The following is a 22,358-nucleotide window of genomic DNA, read 5'->3' as shown; positions in this document are numbered from 1 at the left end:
CATGTGTGATTATTTACTTTAATTTATTCACTTACAGGTGTTCCAGTTAGATGTGTGGTATTTCCTTTGGATTGCTCATTTTCTTGATTGGTTTTATCTGGTAGCAATTGTGCTGGGTTGACTGGTAACAAATGTGCTACGTTGCCAGGATGTAAGTGTGGCACATTGTTAGGAAATAAAGATGCCACATTGCTAGGAGGCATGGGTGTAAAATTGCCAGGTAAAAAAGGTACCACATTTGTAGGTGGCATACCATGCTGCTGATTACATAAAAAAGATAAATGTAATTGTTGACTCAATTGTAATTTTACATAAATGGCTTGAAAAGCGTGTAATAGATTGCATCAAAGAAAAATGTATATCAAAATTTGACTAAGTTGTAATTCCTATAATTTTTGGATGATTTTGACTATTCCCTTCCTTTTCTCACATATCCTCACTAACATGAGACCCCCCCCCCCTCCCCCTTCCTCTCCAAAAATTATGTCACACTTCAACCTACACTCCCCCACAACTGTCTATAGCAATTATTTAAATTTAAAAAAAATATATTTACTGAACTGAGTCAACAATACATACATTGATCTATTTTTATTGTACTTTACAAGTCTTCAAAATATGAAAGAAGAGCTGCTTAAAAATACTTTTTAAAATAAAAAATGTATGTCACAATTACCCTTCATCACAAAAGTCTGATCTATTCTCCCCCCCCACCCCTTTCAAAACTTGTGACCTAATTTATAGACTACCCCTAATCAAAATAAACCTGATGTTAAATATTAAACAATAATCATTCCATAAATATTAAAAGAGATAAAAAAATTTTAAACAAAAGGCTGCACTACATTTTATCACATCATAGTTTATTTTTCTGCCTAAATCACTGGAAGGGTTAGTGACCTGCTTAGTGATGAGGGTCTAGTGCTAGGGTCTGTGTTAGAGGGCTGAGGTAGTGATAGTAGCCAAACATAACACAGGTTATGTTTTGTAGATATTTTAAATTAGAACCAAACTTACTTGATGTAGGTGGGGGTTAAAATTCATTCCTGGCATTGGTGCTGGGACCATTTGCTGAGGCACAGCATTTAACATAGGTTTCTGGTTTATGATTGTCTGATTCCCTTGTAAAAATGGTGGAGTTGGACCCTGTGTATGATGTAAAAATTGCTATTCCAAAAATATTGTTTTCATTTCACAATCTTAACATTGAAACAAACTAAAGAGCCAAACTTGAGAATCTACTCTAATCATTATTTATTTTTTACAGATCTTAATGGATCAAAAACTTAATAGAACATTAATTCAATAAAACTGATTTAAAAAACTTACTCTCTGATACATAGTAGGAACTTGGTTAAATTGAGGTTGAATGTAGTTCATCATGTTAGGTGGAGGATTCAGTTGATGTAGAAACTGAAAATTCTGTTCAACTTTATTAGCAGTACTTGGTACATTCTCTGGTCCCTATTGGTAAAATTGCAAAGCTTTCTCATTTAATTATTGTAATAATATAAAAATGTATTCTCACCATTCTAGGGAATAAGCTACTATGATTACAGAAAATGAAAAGCAATTGAACCTACATTTATTAACCAATATATTTCATATTCCTAAATCTAGCTGTTTACTGATTGTTGTGAATGGTATTTCAGTGTACTGCATAGGTACAAGAGTATGTGTGTTGTAGAAGGATTTATATTAATAAAAGATTCTGAATGTGTGATGAGACACATAAGGATGTGATGTGAGAGAGTAGGATTTTGTTGTTTGGGGAAATAGTTTAGATCAGTCTTCATCATGTTGTGTTAGTGTGTAGATGTTCATGTTGTGTTAGTGTGTAGATGTTCATGTTGTGTTAGTGTGTAGATGTTCATGTTGTGTTAGTGTGTAGATGTTCATGTTGTGTTAGTGTGTAGATGTTCATGTTGTGTTAGTGTGTAGATGTTCATGTTGTGTTAGTGTGTAGATGTTCATGTTGTGTTAGTGTGTAGATGTTCATGTTGTGTTAGTGTGTAGATGTTCATGTTGTGTTAGTGTGTAGATGTATTCGTTTGTCATTGTGGAAATAGTTGTTTTGTTTGACAGTGCAATAAATGATTAAATGAATCAATGCTGTCCTGTCCTTGATGTAAATTGGATTGTAATTGTCTGTGGATCCCTGCTGTACAAGGTTGACCCCACCCTAAACTCGCATTCTAACACTGATTATGACACAAGGTTTTATAAATATTTTTGCAATGTCAAACATATAATGTGAACTATCCAAAACTAGTTTTTCATTTTAAATATTGTGCCTACAATTTTTGATATATTTGAGTCCTTATTCTTATGTAAAATAAGTATTCTCAAAACTATTACCACCCTTACTTTAGAAAACAATCCTAATTTATTTTTTATAAATTCCACTTGTTGTTCAAGGGAGGTTATCTTCATATCTTGTGTTTCAATTTTCTTTGCTTGTTTAACCACTTGATCATTGGAATTTCTAGATGTGTTTTCTGTCTGCTGCTCCAGGCGACTCACTCTCATACTTAGTTGTTTCTCTTTCTGGAGCCATTCCGACGTGTCTTTTTTAGTAACAGACAATGTTGGTTCAGGTAGGAGTGTATCTGAATTCTCAAAATCTAAGTACGGAGAAAACGTTATTCAATATTAGGGTTTATATAAATCATACTATACACTTAAAATTATAGATGTGAATAAAATGTATTGATACAATTTTAAATTAACCAAATTTGAAAAATATCTTTAAAATTCTTTTATACTTATACAATGGTGAGATCAAACAAATACATTAGAGGTTTTATGTGTAGTGTAGATTATATTTTATGTGACATTTTCGAAACAATATGTTTATGCCAAAATGCCTTTTCAAACATTCTAGGACAAAAATCAGAATTAATATTTGTGATAAAATTCTCTTACTTATAAAATTAATGCCAACGTTAAACAAAGCATTCCAAATGTATTCTAGTTGGGCATGTTTTGTTTTAAACTTTTCTGTATCCAGTTCTTCATAACCAGATGCTTCTTTAAGAATCTTCAAAAGATATTTAAAAATGGTTATGTTATTGTTAACTAATGTTAACCATTAGGTTATAAAAATACATTTTCTAGATCTCAAAAGAATTGCTTGATTTCCATTTTATATATATATATATATATATATATATATATATATATATATATATATATATATATATATATATATAATAGGCCTAATTAATAATAAGCCCCCTATTAATACTAATGTAATAACCTATTAGGCCTATTCATTATTTAATAAATTAGAATATCGATTTAATAATAATAGTACTAATAGAATACAAATATAATAGGTACTAAACTAAGACAGACCCCACCTTTTCTACAAAATTCTTGACGAAATTGTTGAGATCGTTTATTTCCGCTTCAATCATATCTGCTTTTGTTTTTAGCGTGGAAATCATCTTTTCTTTGTGCGCCATTGTCTAAATTTGTAAAAATTTCAATTCTTTAACTGTAATAAATTATATTCTACTAGATTCTAGTAGTAGATCTGGTAAGATAGATTAAGCCAGCATTATTATCATTATGATCAAGATCGTAATCGTATCGAATATCACTATCAGCTGTGCTAGTGTTCTGTTTAATTTTGAGTAGGCTGATTTTTTCTTAAGGCAATAAGATTTTAAATAAGCTAAAGACTATTCAAAATGTATACATCTATGCACTAAATTAATGCATATCATAGATAATAATATTAATGAGGCCTCTGCATAAATTATCATACGATGAAGATCTAGTAATTGGCATTTCAAAATAAAATTTAGAAAATAAAAAACTGGTGTAGCTACAAATTTGCTACAACTGGCAAATCTACACTTCCAGGAAAAGCTCTTTAATAATGGAGCCAGCGGAACGGTATTTCCCGTTTATCAATTTATTTTTTGATAAACGCAAAATAGGACTACAAAATAAATAAATAAAAATAATAAGCCTACAAAACACTTATGATCAAATTAAACGGCAGGTTTAATAGAAAAGCACTAGGCGAGCATTAACAAATTTTAAATTATGAGGAACTAATTTCTATTTTATATTTTATACATCATTAATACAAGGTTTCAAAATTAGGTGAAAAAACAACCACGAACAAGCGATATTTCAAGACTCAATAGTGCGTGGTGTTGTGATTGTGTACATGACATCAATGACACCATCCATCATCTATTTTTTACTTTCTCGTATATACGAAGTATAGAGAAAGTCTTGTAATCGTGCAAAAAAAAAAAAAATCGAGATTTTTGCAAATCTCGACGTTTTGCATCTCACTGATACGGAAAAACATAATTTTGCAATCTTGTCCGTATGTCTGTGTGTCTGTGTGTGTGTGTGTGTGTGTCCGTGTGTAAACACGATAACTTGAGTACCGTTACAGCTAGGTTGATGAAATTTCATATATAAGTATTTAATCAAAATCGTAGATCCGTATCAACTTTTGAGCGATTTCCGATAACCGGAAGTGGTACTTTTCCTACTTTGAATTTTTCAAAAGCCTATAACTTGAGTACTATTTCAGATAGATAAATGAAATTTCATACGTAAGTAAAAGATCTAATTCTCTACCTTCTATTAAATTTTGAGTCATTTCCGTTGACTGGGAGTAGTACTTTACGCTACTTCCGATTTCTCAAAAAACTAATGTAAATTTTAAAAGTAATAATAATATTGCGCACTATTATGCGCTTTTTTATTTCGCGTTCACTTGGTGTGCAATTAATTTGTCTACGAGATTTTATTCTATTTTTAAAACTTTAAGTATTTAAAATGGATTAAAAATCATGTCTATAGCCCGAGTTCCCATCCCCTGTTATTTTATATAAAAATATTCGAGAAAGTTTAGGGGAGATCACTCCCGGTTTATTAACTGTTAGCAGACAGCTATACTGTGGTTGTTAGTAACTGATACCGTACATGTGCAGAGTTTCTTCCAGGCATCTCTATTACCGCCCCCCCCCCCCCCCGAACGTAATGAAATTTATATAATTTATATAGAAAATATATACTTTTAACAGTGTCCCCCCCCCCCCCCCCGAAAATTTCAAGTGCCCCCCCCCCCCCCCCGGAGAAAAAAGTCTGGAAGAAACACTGTACATGTGTGTTGCACGTGTTTGATATTAAACAACAACAGACAGTGAGCGCTGGACCGAGAGTGCTGAGCACAGCAGTAGACAAAACACGATTTGATTGGTTGTAATGTTCATTGATGAAATCTCGAATGCTAACTAGAATTGTAAGAAAATATTCACTTGATAATTAATTAGTCTAATGATGTGTTAAAAATGTCGGCCTGAAATATTTTGGGGTAAACATGAAAAACAGAAGCCATAGCCGACATGATGGTGTGACAATATAGTTATAAATTTTATTTGAGCAATAACACGCAATAGAAACAGTTGTACAAAATATATGGATTCTTTAATTCTTGCTGTCGAGTTCAGAGTTTCTTCCAGGCATCTCTTCGGGTGGCTCTGCCCCTCCCCCCACCCCCCCCCCCCTCCCCGAAGAAAGTCTAACCCCCCCCCCCCCCCCCAACGAAATGGAATTTATATTAAAAAATATATACTTTTAACAGTGTCCGCACCCCCCTCCCTTAAGGAAATTTAATGGATGACTGGTGGTCTGGTTGTGGTCTAATGGATGGCGAGGCGGGATAGTGGTCTAGCTGTTTGTTGGTTGTCAGCTACTTAGCCGGTGGTTGTTTGGAATCAGGGCTTGTTGTTTATTGATTATGCTTGTTGTCGGATAATTTTTTGACTGGCTTACTGGTGTCCGTAATTTTGTGACGGTGTGTATGAGGGGGGGGGGGTGGCTTGCATTATAAAGAAAAAAATGTTAGAAAACGAATTTTAGCCGTTATTTCGCGTTTTAGAAAAAGTTTTAATAAACTGTAATAGGAATTGATTAAAATACTCTACCGACCACGCCTCCAAGTTAGCGAGTAATATTAATCTAGGGCCTAATTATTTTTGAATGTATTATTGTTGTTAGTTAAATTAGTGTACTAATATATAGATATACACTGTATATTATTATACAGGATCATATTTTCATTTTTTAAGAAAAACTAATTTAATATTTTAAAAGCGTGGAGTCTTTATTTATCGTATGTAAATTAAAATAAACGCAATGTTTTCTTATATCCGATTTAATCTTCCGTAAAGTCTTGTAGCCTACATTAAAAAAGTTAAAATGTTAATGTTTTTAAAAGATATTTTCTAAGTACATTTTAGAACAAAATTGTTATGATGGTTGTCATTGTAACTAATTGCAGGCATGAGAAAGATAAGATTAGAGTTACGGAACATCCATCAGGTGTTGCAATAATAGTTATTAACAAAAGCATTTCACTGTTATATTTCTATTTTATTTTATTCCTATTTTATTAATCTTTTTTAAAATCAATATGCAACATGCATTTTAAACACTGATAACAATTAAATTTATATTTACAAATTCATGAGCTAACTTTTTATATTACTCTACCGATTTAATAATATTTATGTCACCTAAAATTAACAAATCGGATTTTCCCAGTATGTTTTGTCATCTTTTTTTCATTTTCGATTTCACCAAAGCTGAAAAGATATCAGAACTATCAATTTTTAGCTGATTTAATATAAAATGGAGTATCAAGACCACCTTGTAAATCTCCTAAAACATAAGCTTGAAACTATTGATACGGAACATTCCATTTTTCATAGAGTACTGGATGCTGTTGTAAAAAAGGCAAGTATTGAGTATTCAGTTAAGTTAAAACTATAAAACAATTTCCTTTTTTAAATCTTTGTTCTTATATTCTGCCTATAATCTACAATCTACATACATTCATTAATAGTGGGGTTTTTTTTTCTCTTAATATTAAATTCTATTTTGAAAACATTATAGATTCTTTCTAGTGTGCTTTGTTTTAATGCAATACTCAATACAATAAAACGTGAAAATAAACGCAAAAAGGTTACGGTCGGAAATACTGTGACTACTGTACTAAAGTCTAATCTCAGATCTAATGATGGTGATGGCTAAATGGCACCACCTGAATAAAGTAGTATTTATATAGAAAATATACTTTTACCAGTGTCCACCCACCCAGAAAATTTAATCCGCCCCCCTCCTCCCCAACTAAAAAAAATTTCAAGCCCCCCCCCCCCCCCATTCCGGAAAAAAAGTCTGAAAGAAACACTGGTAATGGTTAAATGGCAGTTGCAGCTATCCAATAGTTATGCTTACTAGAAACACTGCAGAACAAATTGTCCTGTCAGTATACCCTGGACATAATCCCACTCCCTTGGTGATCTTCGACAAAAGCAAATTGAACACACCCACACCCTCTTGTCCAATCTTTATATATAGACAAAATTTAGGGTGGTTGTCCAAGTGACTTTTATACAGAGTTTTTCCTGGGATCCCAGCTAACGCTCTGCTCAAATGTAAAAATAAAAATATCATAATACTTGAAACTTTAATCTGCTTTAGGTAACCGATGATGTGAAAGCTGTCATCAAAATTGGGGAAATCAGTTATGGAAAATACAAGGAACTGAGCTCTTCCATGGAACAAGTGCTCAACCTCTTGATTCAGTTTAGTATAGAAATACAAAGTTAGTAGAGGGGGGGGGGGGGCGTTGAAATATGAGGTTTTAAATTTTTGACAATAAGTACAAACACTTTATCCATCTTTAGACAATGAAGCAAAAGATCACAACTCAAACTGATTAATTGTGACAGCATAGTTTCAAATTTTATTCAAAATTTGGGTAAAGAAATTCCTATTTTGTTAAAAATAAAAAATTGTAGTATCCTCATACCCTTCGTCACACATCGTCACTATAATAGATTAGGAATACACAACGGAGACAGAAGCCATCAGCATGTAGCCATCTTTTTTTGGTAAACGGAAGAGGAACAATGATAGATAAATACAAGGGACATCACTCAATAACAACATTATAAATATAACTAATACAAGAAGAGTGAGTTCCCCTGACCTCACAAATCCCAATATGTTACATCACTTTACCCTTAGTAAACACAACACATCTCTCAATAGAACAATTTACAGTATCCTAAAATCACCAATTATATTGTAACATGAACACTATGGTAGATTACATCCTTACAAACAATGCAAAATATGTTACAACATAATTAAAATACAACACCATGATGTCAAAGTCCTTTTGACCTTTAAAATCATAGGTCTAACTTATTTGGGACTTTGATTGTCCTGTTTGACCTTCTCAGTGGCTTTTGATTTGGTGACTCAAGATTCTGACCATATGGATTCTCTATCTCAGGAGGTCTAGGATTTAAATCATTAACTCCAGAATTTACATTTTCTGACTCTAGACAACTTGGTTCACTCATATCAACAGAACTTGGTTGTGGAACAAACTGAGTTGGTGTGAACTGTTCAGATTTGGTGGGATTGACAGATTCACACTTATTATCTGCACAAGTTATTTTTAACTGGTCTGCATGTCTACGGACAATAAGTCCATCATTTGTTTTTACTTTATAAGACACAGGTCCTGTACATTGAACAATTTGACCTGGTATCCATTTTTCCTTTCTCCCATAATTTCTTAGATACACATTGTCATTAACACCAAATTCTCTTTCAATGAATGTTTTGTCTATTTTTGAATTGGCATCTGAAAGTATTATGCTGTTATTCAGATCCTTGACTGACATAAATTTCTTTGATTGATCAATTTCCTCAGGTAATCTGATAGTGCTTTCCTGGTAACCAAAAATACTGTTTAAAAGTAATATCCTGGACCATATCACTTTGCAACTGTGATCCAGTATTTGAAGTGGGTGTATTAAATGGCAAAAATCTTTTTTCTTTTCTTTTGATGTTACCCTTTTAGTTTCTGTAAGTGCTAATGATGTTAGCAAAGTTGTTTGATGATCACATTCCTTCTTACTAATGTATTCTCTTTAAAAGCATTTGAAATTGCCATATCACCATAATCATTTATTAAGTTACAAATACTTTGTTTAGGCAACTCTGACTGATAATGGACTGCATCTTCTCCATCTTTTATATTATCTTCACAAAGGTTTTTATTTCTTATTTTACATGGCCTTAAGTCCTCATTCACTGACTCTTCAGGCCAACCATTCTTACAGTACTCATATACTTTTATTAAGCACTCATCTTTTTGTGTTTCTCTTTTAATATCATTCACATTTATATTGGAGTTATCCATGATAGTGAAGAGAACAAATACATCTTCTGGTACATAATTAAGGCTTTGGTTTTTTAAAGGTAATCTACTAAGACTATCTGCACTATTCTCAGATCCAGGTTTGTATTTCAATTCATAATTGTATGCAGTTAGTGTGATAGCCCATCTTAGAATTCTTGGTGAGGCATGCTCAGGTAGGGTTTTGTTTTCTCCAAATAAACCTAGCAATGGTTTATGATCTGTAAAGATGGTGAACTTCCTACCAAACAGAAACTTATGAAATTTCTTAACACCAAAAATGATGCCTAAGCCTTCCCTATCTAACTGAGAATAATTTTTCTCAGCCTGGTTCAAAGATCTACTGGCAAAAGCAATGGGTCTGTCGCCCTTCTCATCCATGTGGGACAAGACTGCTCCTACACCATCTGGTGAAGCATCACATGTTAGTATAAGTCTTTTCCCTGGGTCATAGTGAGTTAGTAAGGTGTCAGCAGACAAAGCCTCTTTTGCTGTATTAAAAGCAGTATCTTGTTGTTTACCCCAGTGCCAAGTTGCATTTTTCTGTAGCAGCTTGTACAGTGGTGATAGTTTACCAGACAGATTCCCTATGAACTTTGCATAGTAATTTATCAAGCCCAAAAAAGCTCTTAGTTGTTGGGTATTTTCAGGTTTGGGTGCTTCTTTAATGGCTTTTGTTTTCTCAGGTTGAGGTCTGAGACCTTGCTTGCTTAATATATAACCAAGAAAACTAATTTCTGTCAGCATGAATTGACATTTATCTTTGTTTATCTTTAAACCTTTTTCACCAACTATTTTCAAGACTTTATCAAGTGTTTTAAGATGTTCAGTGTCATTCTTACCAGTTATGTACACATTGTCAAAGTACACACAAACATTTGGAATATCCTTAAAAATACTGTCCATGACAGCTTGGAAAATTCCAGGGCTGGATGATATGTCAAAACATAGTCTTTCATATTGGTAGAGTCCTTTATGTGTGTTTATTGTCGTATAGACTTTTGAATCTGGATGCAGTTCTAGTTGAGTGTAAGCATGACTAAAGTCTAATTCAGTGAATTTGTCTCCTCCTGCCAAATTCAAAGAAATTTCCTCAATGTTAGGTATAGGGTACCTATTTAGCTCTATTTGCTTATTCAGTGTAGTTTTATAGTCTCCACAAATTCTTATAGAACCATCCTTCTTTAACACTGGCACAATGGGCGTTGCCCAATCGGAATAGTCTACCTTCTTTATGATGCCATTAGATTCCAATCTACTTAGCTCATTTTCAATTTTATTCCTCATTGCATAAGGTGGAACTCTAGCTTTGCAGTATCTTGGATTTGTGTCTTTAATGCTTATCTTCACTGTTCTATCATTTAGTAATCCTGAATTGCCAAAAACACTTTTATTTTCAGATATTACTTTATCTATTGAAGTAAGACTAGATTCTCTTGTATTGTTCAATGAACATATACTCTCCCAATTTAACTTAAGATTACTTAACCAGTTCCTACCTAGTAATGGTGGTCCATTTCCTTCAACCACAAGAAGAGGAAGTTTAACACTTTGACCATTATAACTTACATGAACCATACACTCTCCTATTACCGGAACATTGTCACCAGTGTATGTTGTTAGACACTTGTGACATGGTTGTAGAGGCACTGATCCTCCTGTGACAGCGTCAAAATCTTTCTTTGTGATGACTGTTAGAGATGCTCCAGTGTCAAGTTGGAAGCTGATGCTCTTACCGTTGATATTAACTGGTACATTGATCGGAGCATGACTTATTGATTTCACAGAGAACAGGTTGAAATCCGGCTGCGAATCAGTTTGAGCATTTTCACAGGTAGAGTGGTTCATTGGTTGGGTTAGGTAGTCTTGGTGAGAGTTAACATAGTGCTGCCTTTGGTTGCGGTACTGTCTTGACTGGCTAGATTTAGCAACAGACGAAGACTTTGCAAAGCAGGCCTTGGCAATGTGACCTTGCCTACTGCACTTATAACAAGTTGCAGACTTGAACTTGCATCGATGAGATGCATGGGGACCTTTGCATCGATGACATTTTTGATAATTATTACTAGATTTAGATCTAGGATTTGAACGTGCAGGCTGTTTAGCATAAGTTGAAATGCTCTGATGGGGTTGGTGTTTGTTGACTAACCTGCTGTTTACTGCATGGATCTCTGAAGGTGCTAGAGATCTCGCCGCATCTGATGACTGCTGGAATGAAGTTGCAAGTTGTATTGCTTTTTCTAATGTTAGATCTGACTCGAGCAGCAACTTTCTTTGAACATCAGGGCTGTTTACACCTGTCACAAACTTTTCACATAGTCTGTCAGACAGCGTGTAGCCGAATTCACAAAATCTACTTAAATGACGTAAAGCAGCAACATATTCTGATATTGACTCGTTTGGTTGACGAGTCCTACTGTCAAATCTAGCTCGACATAGAAACGTTGATGGGGTAGGCGCATGGTGGTCTGTTAGCAATTTGCTCAGCTCGTTAAAGCTCTTGGTAGTTAGACTAGCTGGTGCGCATAAGTCCTTTAGTAGCCTAAATTGTTGAGACCCTATGACTGTTAACAAAACAGCTCTCTTTTTGGCTTCTATCGTCACGTCGTTTGCTTCAAGGTAAAAACTTAACCTATCTAGATAATCCTGAATGGTTTCATCATTCGAATCAAATTCTTTTATTTGGCCATACAGCGCCATTATTCTAGAAATACTTAGCCAATATGCTCTAGGAAACCTCTTTTTTGCGTAAGTAGGTGCTCTTTCTAGTGGATTATTTATCCTCGTCGCCAGATATAATAGATTAGGAATACACAACGGAGACAGAAGCCATCAGCATGTAGCCATCTTTTTTTGGTAAACGGAAGAGGAACAATGATAGATAAATACAAGGGACATCACTCAATAACAACATTATAAATATAACTAATACAAGAAGAGTGAGTTCCCCTGACCTCACAAATCCCAATATGTTACAGTCACCAAAGTCCAACCTCAATTCTCCATTCAAGGTGTGTAATTTAATTTAGGAATGTGCCATAAGCATATACAAAATGTTTGTACTTAAAGCTTCTAGAGTGACTTAGGTAAGTATAATCAATAAACATCCACATGTACATATTGTAATAATGTAACCATTTACGTTGACATCTAGGATGCTTTTTTAAAATTACAATAATAAATGTTTTTTTTATATATCTAGGTGAAAAGTTCACGAGACTTAGTGAATTAGAAAATCAAAACGATCAGCTAAAGATGCATTTTTCAGAACTATCAGATAAATATGAAGGAATGCATAATTACCAAGTTGACAAATCTGAAACGATGAAAAAATCAGAATACAAAATCGGTACTGAAGTTCAAGAGCCCCAAAGAGAAATTACGATAAGAGAATTAGCAAGTGAAGAACTTGAACAGCTAAAATCAAAGCTTGACAGTAATATACAAAAAGTAGACATTACAGCATTTCCAAACAGTAAGGAGCAATTTACAAAACAATTAATGCAGTCTCAACCACCACCACCAAGAAATGACAATGCTCAACCAAACAGCAGACGTGGAAGTAGACGTAAGATAAATCACTATTGTCTAATTGTTTTAAAACTCTTGAATTTGGTTTTTATATTTCGTTTTATGAAATACTTTTATTATAAACATGTCCTGATGTAGCATTTTTTTTATTAATAGAACGTCAAGAAGAGATGAGACTGCCTCTTGATGATGGATGGAACACAGTAGCATCAAAATCTTTAAGAATAGATGCCAGCAAGATGAGACTTTCCAAGGTACAACATGCACTTCCACCATTAGTTTTTATGTTTTAATGAGTTTTACTCCAAATTTGTATATATTTTTGTTTTAAATTTTAGAATGTTGTTGATGAGAATAGTATTCAGCTTGGTCCTGGTGGCGGAACCAATAAATTCTCTATGTGGAGTAGAGGTAGTTATGGTGGTGCTCAACCATCAACAGATGATAGACCAGCTCCTGCAACTAATCGGTAAGTTATATTTGATGCTTATGGTTTAAAAGGATAGTATTAATGAACCACTGTTGATTACAGAACTTTATTTCTATCCTCATTTTTATATATTTTAATGACAGGATTAACAATTGACAAAAGTTAATTCATATTCATAAACAAATTTTAAAACTAATTTACAATTAAATTTTTAGATTTTCATTACTACGTGGCGAGGAAGACCGCAGAAACTTTCAGAGATCTCCTTCTCGTGGTGATAGTGTTTCTAAAAGTACCATTATAGGTGGAAAGATTGTTGAAATGTAGTTGAAAATGTTGGATATATAGTTATATAGCAATGACTATTTTCCTGACATCTACATGTAATAAAGTGAATTAAGTTATTTCTTCAATGTTTTAGCGCAATTTCCATACTGACAATTGCGATTATTAATTCGTTATTTCTGGATGGACGGATGGATGGATGGATGGATGGATGTGTCCGCAGCTTTAAGTCGTATCTCCTCCTCAACGAAGCAATATCGAGGACTAGTTCCAAAAGCAAATATGTTAAGCAAGTTCCGAGGATGATTGTAGGCCAAAAAAATTCCCGTAATTCCTTCCTGGATTTCCCGGAAAAGCCAAAAAACCTCGAAAAAATGCAGTTTTTTGCCCATATCTCGGCAACCAGACCACTTAGCGACTTGAAACATTTACCAATCGATTCCTGTCATAATTTAGAACAATATTGCCGAAGAAAGTTTTCAAAAATATCCTTTCGTTCGGTCACAAAAAATTAATTAAGGAAATTGCGCTTAAATTGTCACTAGACTTTTTATTAACTTGTTTTATTAGACGTACCCTCTTTATGTTTAGGCTTGTGTCAGTGAACTTGTTAGAAGATTCATTGTGAGACTAGTCATCAGCTACTAAGTTAAACTTTGAGCAGACTCTGTGACAGCATTGCTAGTGTTTCTTTCAGACTTTTTTTTCGAGGGGGAGGGGAAGGGAGAAGGGCTCTTGAAATTTTCGGGGGGGGGGGGGGGGGAGATGCTTGAAAGAAACTCTGGATTCAACACACACCTCAGAAATACCTATTTAATTCGTAACATTTCCTTGTCATGTTAACACATATAATCCTAATCTCATTATATCCTTAAATTAAACTTAAAGGGTATTTTATGAAGTAATTAAAACAATTCCAAATCAATTGTTTTTTTACAAAGCAATTTTAATAATTCAGTAAATAACTGAACACACATAATAAAAAATGTGACTATTAAAATGTATATAAATGTAGAAAATAGGTTTTCAAACAAAATCATTGGCGTAAAAATGCATTCACTTCACACTTGCCTTTCGATCACTTAAAAAACTGCACGCTGTAAATAAAATGCTTCTGTAAAATGTACTGATCATTTTTTTTATATGAAATTTTCAAAAATGCGGGAACTTCTCGGCCTACAGCAGTTAGTGTGTGAACTAGTGAGACTACAATGTACCATTGCACTAGAGTTGCTGTAAGACATCTAGACTAATTTGATGGCGTTAATGTGGTTAAATGTAAAGGTGAATTCTAGTGTTAAGTAATGAAAATGATACATAGGCCTACACTATACACTGCACAGCGTGGAGATAATGACGAGAGAGTTTAGGCATTTATTTTCAAGACATCTCGACGATAATTTTAGTCCGAATCTTTGTGATCGACCAGGAGTTTTCCTAAAGAAAAAAAAGTGTATGATATAGACAATATAGCCTAACGAAACGCTACAAAACAAAAAGAAAAAAAAATTATGATATAAGGAATATAGCCTAGCCTACTTATCGAAACTTTACAAAAAAAAAAGAAGAAAAAATATATGATATGAACAATATAGCTAGACTACTTATCGAAACTACAAAACAAAAAGAAAAAAAAATTATATAAACAATATAGCCTAGCCTACTTATCGAGACTTTAGAATATAAAAAACGACCATAACCCTAATCATGACCCTGACCGTATTAGTTATCGAATGGTCATTTTTTAAACCGTATAGATTATGAGTAGGTTATAGCTAATTCTTTGCACAATGTTACGTCTTTATGTATTAAACAACATACATTGCAGACAAACATCAATATATCTGATATTTGAAAGAATACGTGTTTGACTTATTAGACCATTTTAAAATATATTCGGTAATGAGAATAATCGTAAATTTTAAAAAAAAATTGGTTTTAATTACGGCAGTGTTATCGACAAAACAAATCTTTAACTATAAACTGTGTTATATATTTACCTTGTAGTCAAAAGCAGCAAGAATTAGATATTTTTGCATGTCTTTATATCATTAAGATCTAAACTCAATTTTTAAACGCATAGCCATCTGAAATCAAAGAAATAAAAGAAACGTACCCGAGGCTGATATTGGGCGGATGTTGAAAAAAGATTCAGGGAATTGAACCCTTGGGCTCCCAGACCTTCTCTTTGCGTTGATGGGCTGTGGATTCAAAATTCATTCCTCTTTTATGTAAACATTTGCAAGCTCGAGTGAGTAGGTTTTGACAAACAGTGTGTGTGAGTAAGTAGGTTGTGACAGTGTGTGAGTAGGTTGTGACAAACAGTGTGTGTGTGGGTGAGTAGGTTGTGACAAACAGTGTGTGTAAGTGAGTAGGTTGCGACAAACAGTGTGTGTGAGTAAGTAGGTTGTGACAGTGTGTGAGTAGGTTTTGACAAACAGTGTGTGTGAGTGAGTAGTTTTTGACAAACAGTGTGTGTGAGTGAGTAGGTTTTGACAAACAGTGTGTGTGTGAGTGAGTAGGTTTTGACAAACAGTGTGTGTGAGTGAGTAGTTTTTGACAAACAGTGTGTGTGAGTGAGTAGGTTGTGACAAACAGTGTGTGTGTGGGTGAGTAGGTTGTGACAAACAGTGTGTGTGAGTGAGTAGGTTTTGACAAACAATGCGTGTGAGTGAGTAGGTTTTGACAAACAGTGTGTGTGTGGGTGAGTAGGTTTTGACAAACAATGCGTGTGAGTGAGTAGGTTTTGACAAACAATGCGTGTGAGTGAGTAGGTTTTGACAAACAGTGTGTGTGTGGGTGAGTAGGTTGCGACAAACAATGCGTGTGAGTGAGTAGGTTTTGACAAACAATGCGTGTGAGTGAGTAGGATTTGACAGTGTGTGTGAGTTAGTAGGTTGTGACAGTGTGTGAGTAGGTTGTGACAAACAGTGTGTGTGTGGGTGAGTAGGTTGCGACAAACAGTGTGTGTGAGTGAGTAGGATTTGACAGTGTGTTTGAGTTAGTAGGTTGTGACAAACATAGGTAATGGATTCGGGGGGGGGGGGGGGGGGGGGCGAGACTCTAGCAAATGCCCTAATACAAAAAGTAACATCTCAAGGCTGGGGTTTATGTTATCTTTAAATTAAACTCTTTTTTACAGAAAAATGTTGTGGGTGGGGATATCAGGGTTACGTAATTATATCAACTTTTTAATAGTGTAAAACTATCTCCATGTTTTGAACGACCCATTACCATACTATACCAAACTTTCACAAGACTTTTAATTTTGAAGCAGACGATACATGTTTGATTGCTGCCATGAGCTGCTCAGACATTTTTACTCACCTTTTCAAACACAATCTCCAGACTTGGCAGTCCCGCAGGTTTTATCAGCGATACTGGGCAGTGGCTCAATTGTAAGAGAGTTTCTCTGTCGTAGACACGTCTTAGTGGCTTTGCTGTAGAGCAGAGATGGTCGAGTTGAGTGGTTTAGCAGTGTGTGTAGGATTATACGTTAGAAACATAAGCGGATCCAAAAAGTGCAACTCTCCCTCCATATCAAAGTGTAATATTATATAATTTTACACAGACACAGATTCATAAACACAGACACACACGCATATATATATATATATATATATATATATATATATATATATATATATATATATATATATATATATATATATATATATATATATACTAGCCGTCCCGGCCAGGCCCTGCACTGGCATCTCTGAAAAACGTATCTGTAAAGGTAAAGGACCATAACTTGTGTGTTTAGTAATCAGCATATACCCGGCATTGCTCACCCTAACCACAACCAACCAAAACACACAACAACCGCAAACATAATACAAACACAAACGAAAACACAAAATCAATAGAATGTTTAACTGTTGAATGATTGACTGACCTTTAGGTTTATTACTTTGCTGCGGCTTGGGATACAGTTTTGGATATTTATCTCTCAAAGTTTGGGTAGAATATACAACGCCAGTTATAGGTGCAGGGGTTGGAACGTATTGAGGTGGTGGGGTGTAGCCTGGTGGGGGATACTGGAAGTTTGGTCTGTCTGTGTCTCGTGTGGGATTGACACGTGACGACCTGGTCGGTGGTGGAGTAGAGTGAATTAATGTCGGAGGAGGGACATTTACATTTGTGAAGAGTTGATTGGTTTCGTTTAGGGGACTGCTGTATCTGTATGGAGATGGAGTCCGCTGGGACTTAAGCTGAGGACTTTGCTGCATGACTCCGTTTGTTGGGTCTACCGTTTTCAGAATTGTTTTGTTGAGTTGATGGCTGCCGACGCTTGCCTGGAATATATTTAATAATTTTATTTCATTCTTTTATTTTACAATAGTTTACATTATGTTGTTAAAATGTTTAAAATATTTCAATCATAATACTATTTTAAAGCTTGCTTGCTTACATTAGGTTCCATCTCTTTGAATCCTTGTGTTGGTTTTAGGGTCTCAGCTGTCTCTTTTACAACATTGGTACCATCATGACCACGTAGTTTAAAAACGCCACGATCTGGAGCTAGGATTGGCCCTTCCGCGTTAAACCTAGGTACGTGCATGTCTGATTTCACGGACATTTTGTTGACCTTGTCTTCTAAAGTCTCCACTTTGTCGCTGATCATTTTCAGATTTTTAGCATCAAACTCACATTTTTCTGATAATTTGGACACACGGACATCCGTATCATTAGATTTATGTTCCAGTCGCCCTACTTTTACAGCGTGATCATTCAACTTTTCAATCTGTTCTTTCATTAACCTTTTAATATCCTTCTCGTTTTGAGTTTTAAGTTCTGAAAGTTGTAATGCGATTTCTCTGGATTTCTTCGTAAACTCGTCATTTACTTTCTTTTCCTTTTCAGTAAAAGAAAAGTTGTGTATATTCCATTTTTCTTGAAGACTTTGCAACCCATCAGATATATCAGTAATTTTTTTCGTTAATGATTCGTTTTCTCTTTTAAGTTGAACCTTATCATTGTTCTGTTGCTCTAAACATTTCGTCGTTATATTAAACAATTTCTGAAAACTACCCTCCGCTTTTACTTCTAGGTTATCAAAATGAGTTGACAGTTCTTTATTCTTCTGGGACCATTCGTCTGAATTTCGTTGGAATTTTTCTTCAAATTCTTTTCTCTGGTTGGAGAGCATCAACTTCATTTCCTTGTCTTTCTTCGCTAGTTCAGATGACAAGCGGCTGTACACAGTCTCAACAATATCGTCAGTATTAACTGCGGTCTCGTTATCTATTGGCTCTAAAAAAAAAGTGTTCAAGTCAGTGATAAAAAGGTCATACAAATAAACTTACATTTAAACAATATTAAATAAAGTCCCTAAGTTATTTTTATTAGCTCATCGCTGCAAATTACGTAAAACAAAAGGCAGATTTTAAAAAATACATTATACAATACATTAATGTCACAAACACCAATGCGCTTTCATTTTATCTATTTAAAAAAAAATGTTTGGTTCAACTTCAGGTTGACTGACTAAGGATATGAAATAAACTACAAGCTCAACTGAACTGACTAACTCTGTATCTCTGCACTAAGCTGAATCAGGAGGTTTAGCACATGTTCCATGGAAGAACTCAGTTCCTTGTATTTCCCGTAAGTGACTTCCCCTAGTTTGATGGCAACATTCACGTCAGTGGTAACCTGTTGATTAAAACATGAGACATCTCATACACACCGTGAAACTGCCAAACCGTGAAACTGTGCCACACCGTGAAACTGTGCCACACCGTGAAACTGTGCCACACCGTGAAACTGTGCCACACCGTGAAACTGTAACACACCGTGAAACTGTGCCACACGTGAAACTGTGCCACACCGTGAAACTGCCACACCGTGAAACTGTGCCACACCGTGAAACTGCCACACCGTGAAACTGTGCCACATCGTGAAACTGTGCCACACCGTGAAACAGTGCCGGATCTAAATGACGGTCAAAGAACGAATGTTTCTCCAGCGGGCTAAGCGTGTCCAAAACAATAGGGCTGGTAAGTAGGTCACCAACCAGTTCTACGGCTCAATAAAACCTGCTTGAGCCATAGAACCATATTATCTGCTGAGAGCTGCTGAATCGGTTGTTTTTTTTTAAATACGGAGATAAAAGAGGGGTCATCCATAAAGTACGTCACGCTTTTTTGACGATTTTTACCTCCCCCCTCCCCTCCGTCACACATCGTCACAAAAAGCCAGACCCCCACCCTAAAATGACGTCACACCTCAGTCTACAACCCCCCCCCCCCCCTCCTCAAAATGGCTATTGAATTTTTCTTATAACGTAAAAGTGTGACGTCACACCACCTGAACCCACCCCACCTCCACCTCATCACACACCGTCACAAAATTAGGACCTTCCTCCCCCTACAAGTGTGACGTCATTTATGGACGACCCCTTAGGGCTATAATCTAATCTTTCGTCAAAAGTGTGCACAAAGCGGTTGAATTTCTGCTTTCTCCAAACGGAAACTCAAATAGATTTTTTTGTACTCGACGTTATTGTGGATACTATGTGCCTGGAACTGACAGGATTTACAGCATTTATAAGGCACTAACCCAAAGTTATTTACCCATTGGTCAACAAGGCGTTGTAAACGTAAATATAGACTAGAAAAAAATATATATCAATGTCTCTATAGGGCTGGTAAGTAGGTGACCTACTTACCAGCCCTATTATGTCTTGCAGTTAGTTAAATAAATAAGAAAAATATACTGGCTAAATATTAGAAGTGTTATTTTTGTGTTTAGCACTCATATCTTAGGTTTTATGGTTAGTTGTTTCTTATTTGTGAATGATTTTAGTATATATCGCTCTAGCTTAGGTAAATTGTTGACTAATAGAAAAATACATAGAATAAATTAAAGAAGAATGTTGCTGTACAAAGTTTAATTTAGAATTGTTTCATCCTTTCTAAAGAATCTTACTTAATAGTTTGATATATTTTTTATATATCATCTTACTCTCAAAATGGAACATCTAGTCAATTTACTTATGGGTATTATCAAATAGTTTACCCTAGAAACAAAATCGCCAAGAGCTTTCTGGAAAAACGAATGTTCCTTGTCGATGGCATCTCGTTTATTTCTTAAATGATACAAAAGGTTGTCCGTGTTGGCCATTTTGGTTTTTGGTACATTCGTTTCTCAGAACTAGCATTCAGACCAGTTCTGTTTATTATTGTGTTAAGACAGTGTCAGATCAGTGCGGGAAAACCCGTTTCTGTTACACTTTGTTATAAAGCTAAATTAATGTGTAAAATCTAATTACAAAATAAATCCAAAAAATTATATTCAAACTAATAAGCTAATGTAATTATTCACTCTACAATTTGATTAGTTTTGAAGTGCTTTAGTTTTAATATAATAGGAAAAACAGCAGCCTTGACCATGATAACGTAACTAGGTTACACATATCAACAAAAGCCACTTTCGTTTTCTGGATTATTGATCCTAGGATTTTTTTTTAAAATTGGTTTGATATTAAAATGTAATTTTATCATATACAACAACTAAGATATTAAATATGTAATATTTTGCAATTATTAATTTAATTAAGCTTTTATGTATGTTCGATAAAACGAAAAATCTATTTTTTGAATAGCGTATATTATTTATAATAATACTAGCCATCTGCTCTATATTTGAAATAATATAAGTATGCTATATAAACCCTATTGAATATATATATATATATATATATATATATATATATATATATATATATATATATATATATATATATATATATATATATAAAATATCAAACTTAGTAACTACTTTTGTATTTCTATTTATTACGTATTAAATATATATTTATGATTCAATGAATGCCTTTCTTTCATTTTCCCGAAATGATTGGGCGATATTCTTGTTTCTTTCAGCAGCTGTGGGACTACCAACACATTCCCGTTATAGCCTCACACAAGATAAAAGGGACCAGTAAGTTGTCCAGGTGTAATTTAAATGAATGGCTTATACAGATAATCTCATCAGTTATTTGACAACTAAACTTGATCTTATCGATAAGGAGCGGTCGCTTTTTCAAAAAAATCTGGAGGATGTTGTAACTAAGGCAAGTTTTAAAAATATTATAATAATTTCATAAACGGAAAATCATAATTTATTGGTCGATGTGAAGGCTTATTTTTAAGGCGATGATTAGAAAAAGACTTTGGATGCTTGTTAAATGGGATCGTCTTGTTTTGGTTTATTAAATATAATATTATTAACCCATGTTTTATTTTATTGTTTATGATTGCATTATTTAAATAAATTATATCTGCATCGAAATATCTTCAAACTACTTCAATATAAACGTTAAGATCTGTGTTTATTTTCTGATTCTCAGAAAATTCTAGCAGCCTACAATGGTCCAAAAGTAAATGTTAGACTAAAAGTAAAGATACCCTTACGAGGCAGGTAAAATAGGGTTATTCTGTTACAGTGACATCGGGACATAATTATAGGGATAATGTGGTCAGTACTACGCCAACACGAGTTTACTTTCCCTATCGTAATTTCGGTGCCCTTAAGACCTGAGTGGACTCAGGGAGTACTAAATACTCGTGTCCTTCTCCAAATTTGAGACTTTCTGGTAGGCAGATTTACTTATTTTTTCAAATTTGTAAAACATTCAAGACATCAATTTAACGCTATCAAAAAGGAACGTTTCTTTTGTAACAGAGAACTAGACAATACTTTTACAGAGGTTGAATTTCTAACGGTTTCTGTCACTTTGTTTTCACCGAAATTCCCCCGGACACTCGTTTCTTCTTTCAATATAAAGTTTAAAATTTTTTTAGTATTATTTTTTTTTGGATAGCTTTTGCAACGTTTACAATGTTTTAATCA

The 22,358-nt window shown here is 34.4% G+C and overlaps 3 protein-coding genes across 3 annotated transcripts; 1 reads left to right on the top strand and 2 right to left on the bottom strand.

Moving 5' to 3' along the window:
• Positions 1-23: 23 nt before the first annotated feature.
• LOC131957474 (arp2/3 complex-activating protein rickA-like) lies at positions 24-3,616 on the bottom strand. Its single transcript, XM_059322305.1, has 6 exons — positions 3,363-3,616; positions 2,926-3,040; positions 2,368-2,624; positions 1,330-1,464; positions 1,018-1,146; positions 24-260 (listed from the first exon to the last, which is right to left on the bottom strand). Exons 1-6 carry the CDS (start codon positions 3,465-3,467, stop codon positions 24-26), a joined length of 978 nt encoding a protein of 325 aa, XP_059178288.1. The 5' UTR covers positions 3,468-3,616.
• An 8,892-nt stretch (positions 3,617-12,508) lies between these two features.
• On the top strand, positions 12,509-13,615 carry LOC131957473 (uncharacterized). The gene is made up of 4 exons (XM_059322304.1): positions 12,509-12,821; positions 12,941-13,038; positions 13,123-13,253; positions 13,430-13,615. Exons 1-4 carry the CDS (start codon positions 12,509-12,511, stop codon positions 13,539-13,541), a joined length of 654 nt encoding a protein of 217 aa, XP_059178287.1. The 3' UTR covers positions 13,542-13,615.
• A 3,373-nt stretch (positions 13,616-16,988) lies between these two features.
• On the bottom strand, positions 16,989-20,665 carry LOC131957471 (uncharacterized). The gene is made up of 5 exons (XM_059322303.1): positions 20,523-20,665; positions 19,034-19,157; positions 17,914-18,755; positions 17,398-17,797; positions 16,989-17,032 (listed from the first exon to the last, which is right to left on the bottom strand). The coding sequence occupies exons 1-5, from the start codon at positions 20,625-20,627 to the stop codon at positions 16,989-16,991; spliced, it is 1,515 nt and encodes a 504-aa protein (XP_059178286.1). The 5' UTR covers positions 20,628-20,665.
• Between the last annotated feature and the right edge of the window lie 1,693 nt (positions 20,666-22,358).

This window comes from Physella acuta, unplaced genomic scaffold (assembly GCF_028476545.2).
Source record: "Physella acuta isolate Inbredline_101_S28 unplaced genomic scaffold, ASM2847654v3 ptg001249l, whole genome shotgun sequence".
NCBI classification, from domain to species: Eukaryota; Metazoa; Mollusca; class Gastropoda; family Physidae; genus Physella; species Physella acuta.
This window is presented reverse-complemented; position numbering and strand designations above follow the sequence as displayed.

What these genes read in the sequence shown, in the direction of transcription:
- LOC131957471 (XM_059322303.1), bottom strand. Translation starts at nt 20,627, where the DNA reads ATGGCCAACACGGACAACCTTTTGTATCATTTAAGAAATAAACGAGAT. An exon ending in GCTTAGTGCAGAGATACAGA is followed by an intron (nt 18,756 to 19,033) that starts GTTAGTCAGTTC and finishes CTTTTTTTTTAG; the next exon opens with AGCCAATAGATAACGAGACC. An exon ending in GCAAAGTAATAAACCTAAAG is followed by an intron (nt 17,033 to 17,397) that starts GTCAGTCAATCA and finishes TTTGATATGGAG; the next exon opens with GGAGAGTTGCACTTTTTGGA.
- LOC131957474 (XM_059322305.1), bottom strand. Translation starts at nt 3,467, where the DNA reads ATGGCGCACAAAGAAAAGATGATTTCCACGCTAAAAACAAAAGCAGAT. An exon ending in AATTAGGATTGTTTTCTAAA is followed by an intron (nt 1,465 to 2,367) that starts GTAAGGGTGGTA and finishes TTTTACCAATAG; the next exon opens with GGACCAGAGAATGTACCAAG. An exon ending in TTAACCCCCACCTACATCAA is followed by an intron (nt 261 to 1,017) that starts GTAAGTTTGGTT and finishes TTATGTAATCAG; the next exon opens with CAGCATGGTATGCCACCTAC.
- LOC131957473 (XM_059322304.1), top strand. Translation starts at nt 12,509, where the DNA reads ATGCATTTTTCAGAACTATCAGATAAATATGAAGGAATGCATAATTAC. An exon ending in GCAAGATGAGACTTTCCAAG is followed by an intron (nt 13,039 to 13,122) that starts GTACAACATGCA and finishes TTTAAATTTTAG; the next exon opens with AATGTTGTTGATGAGAATAG. An exon ending in CCAGCTCCTGCAACTAATCG is followed by an intron (nt 13,254 to 13,429) that starts GTAAGTTATATT and finishes TTAAATTTTTAG; the next exon opens with ATTTTCATTACTACGTGGCG.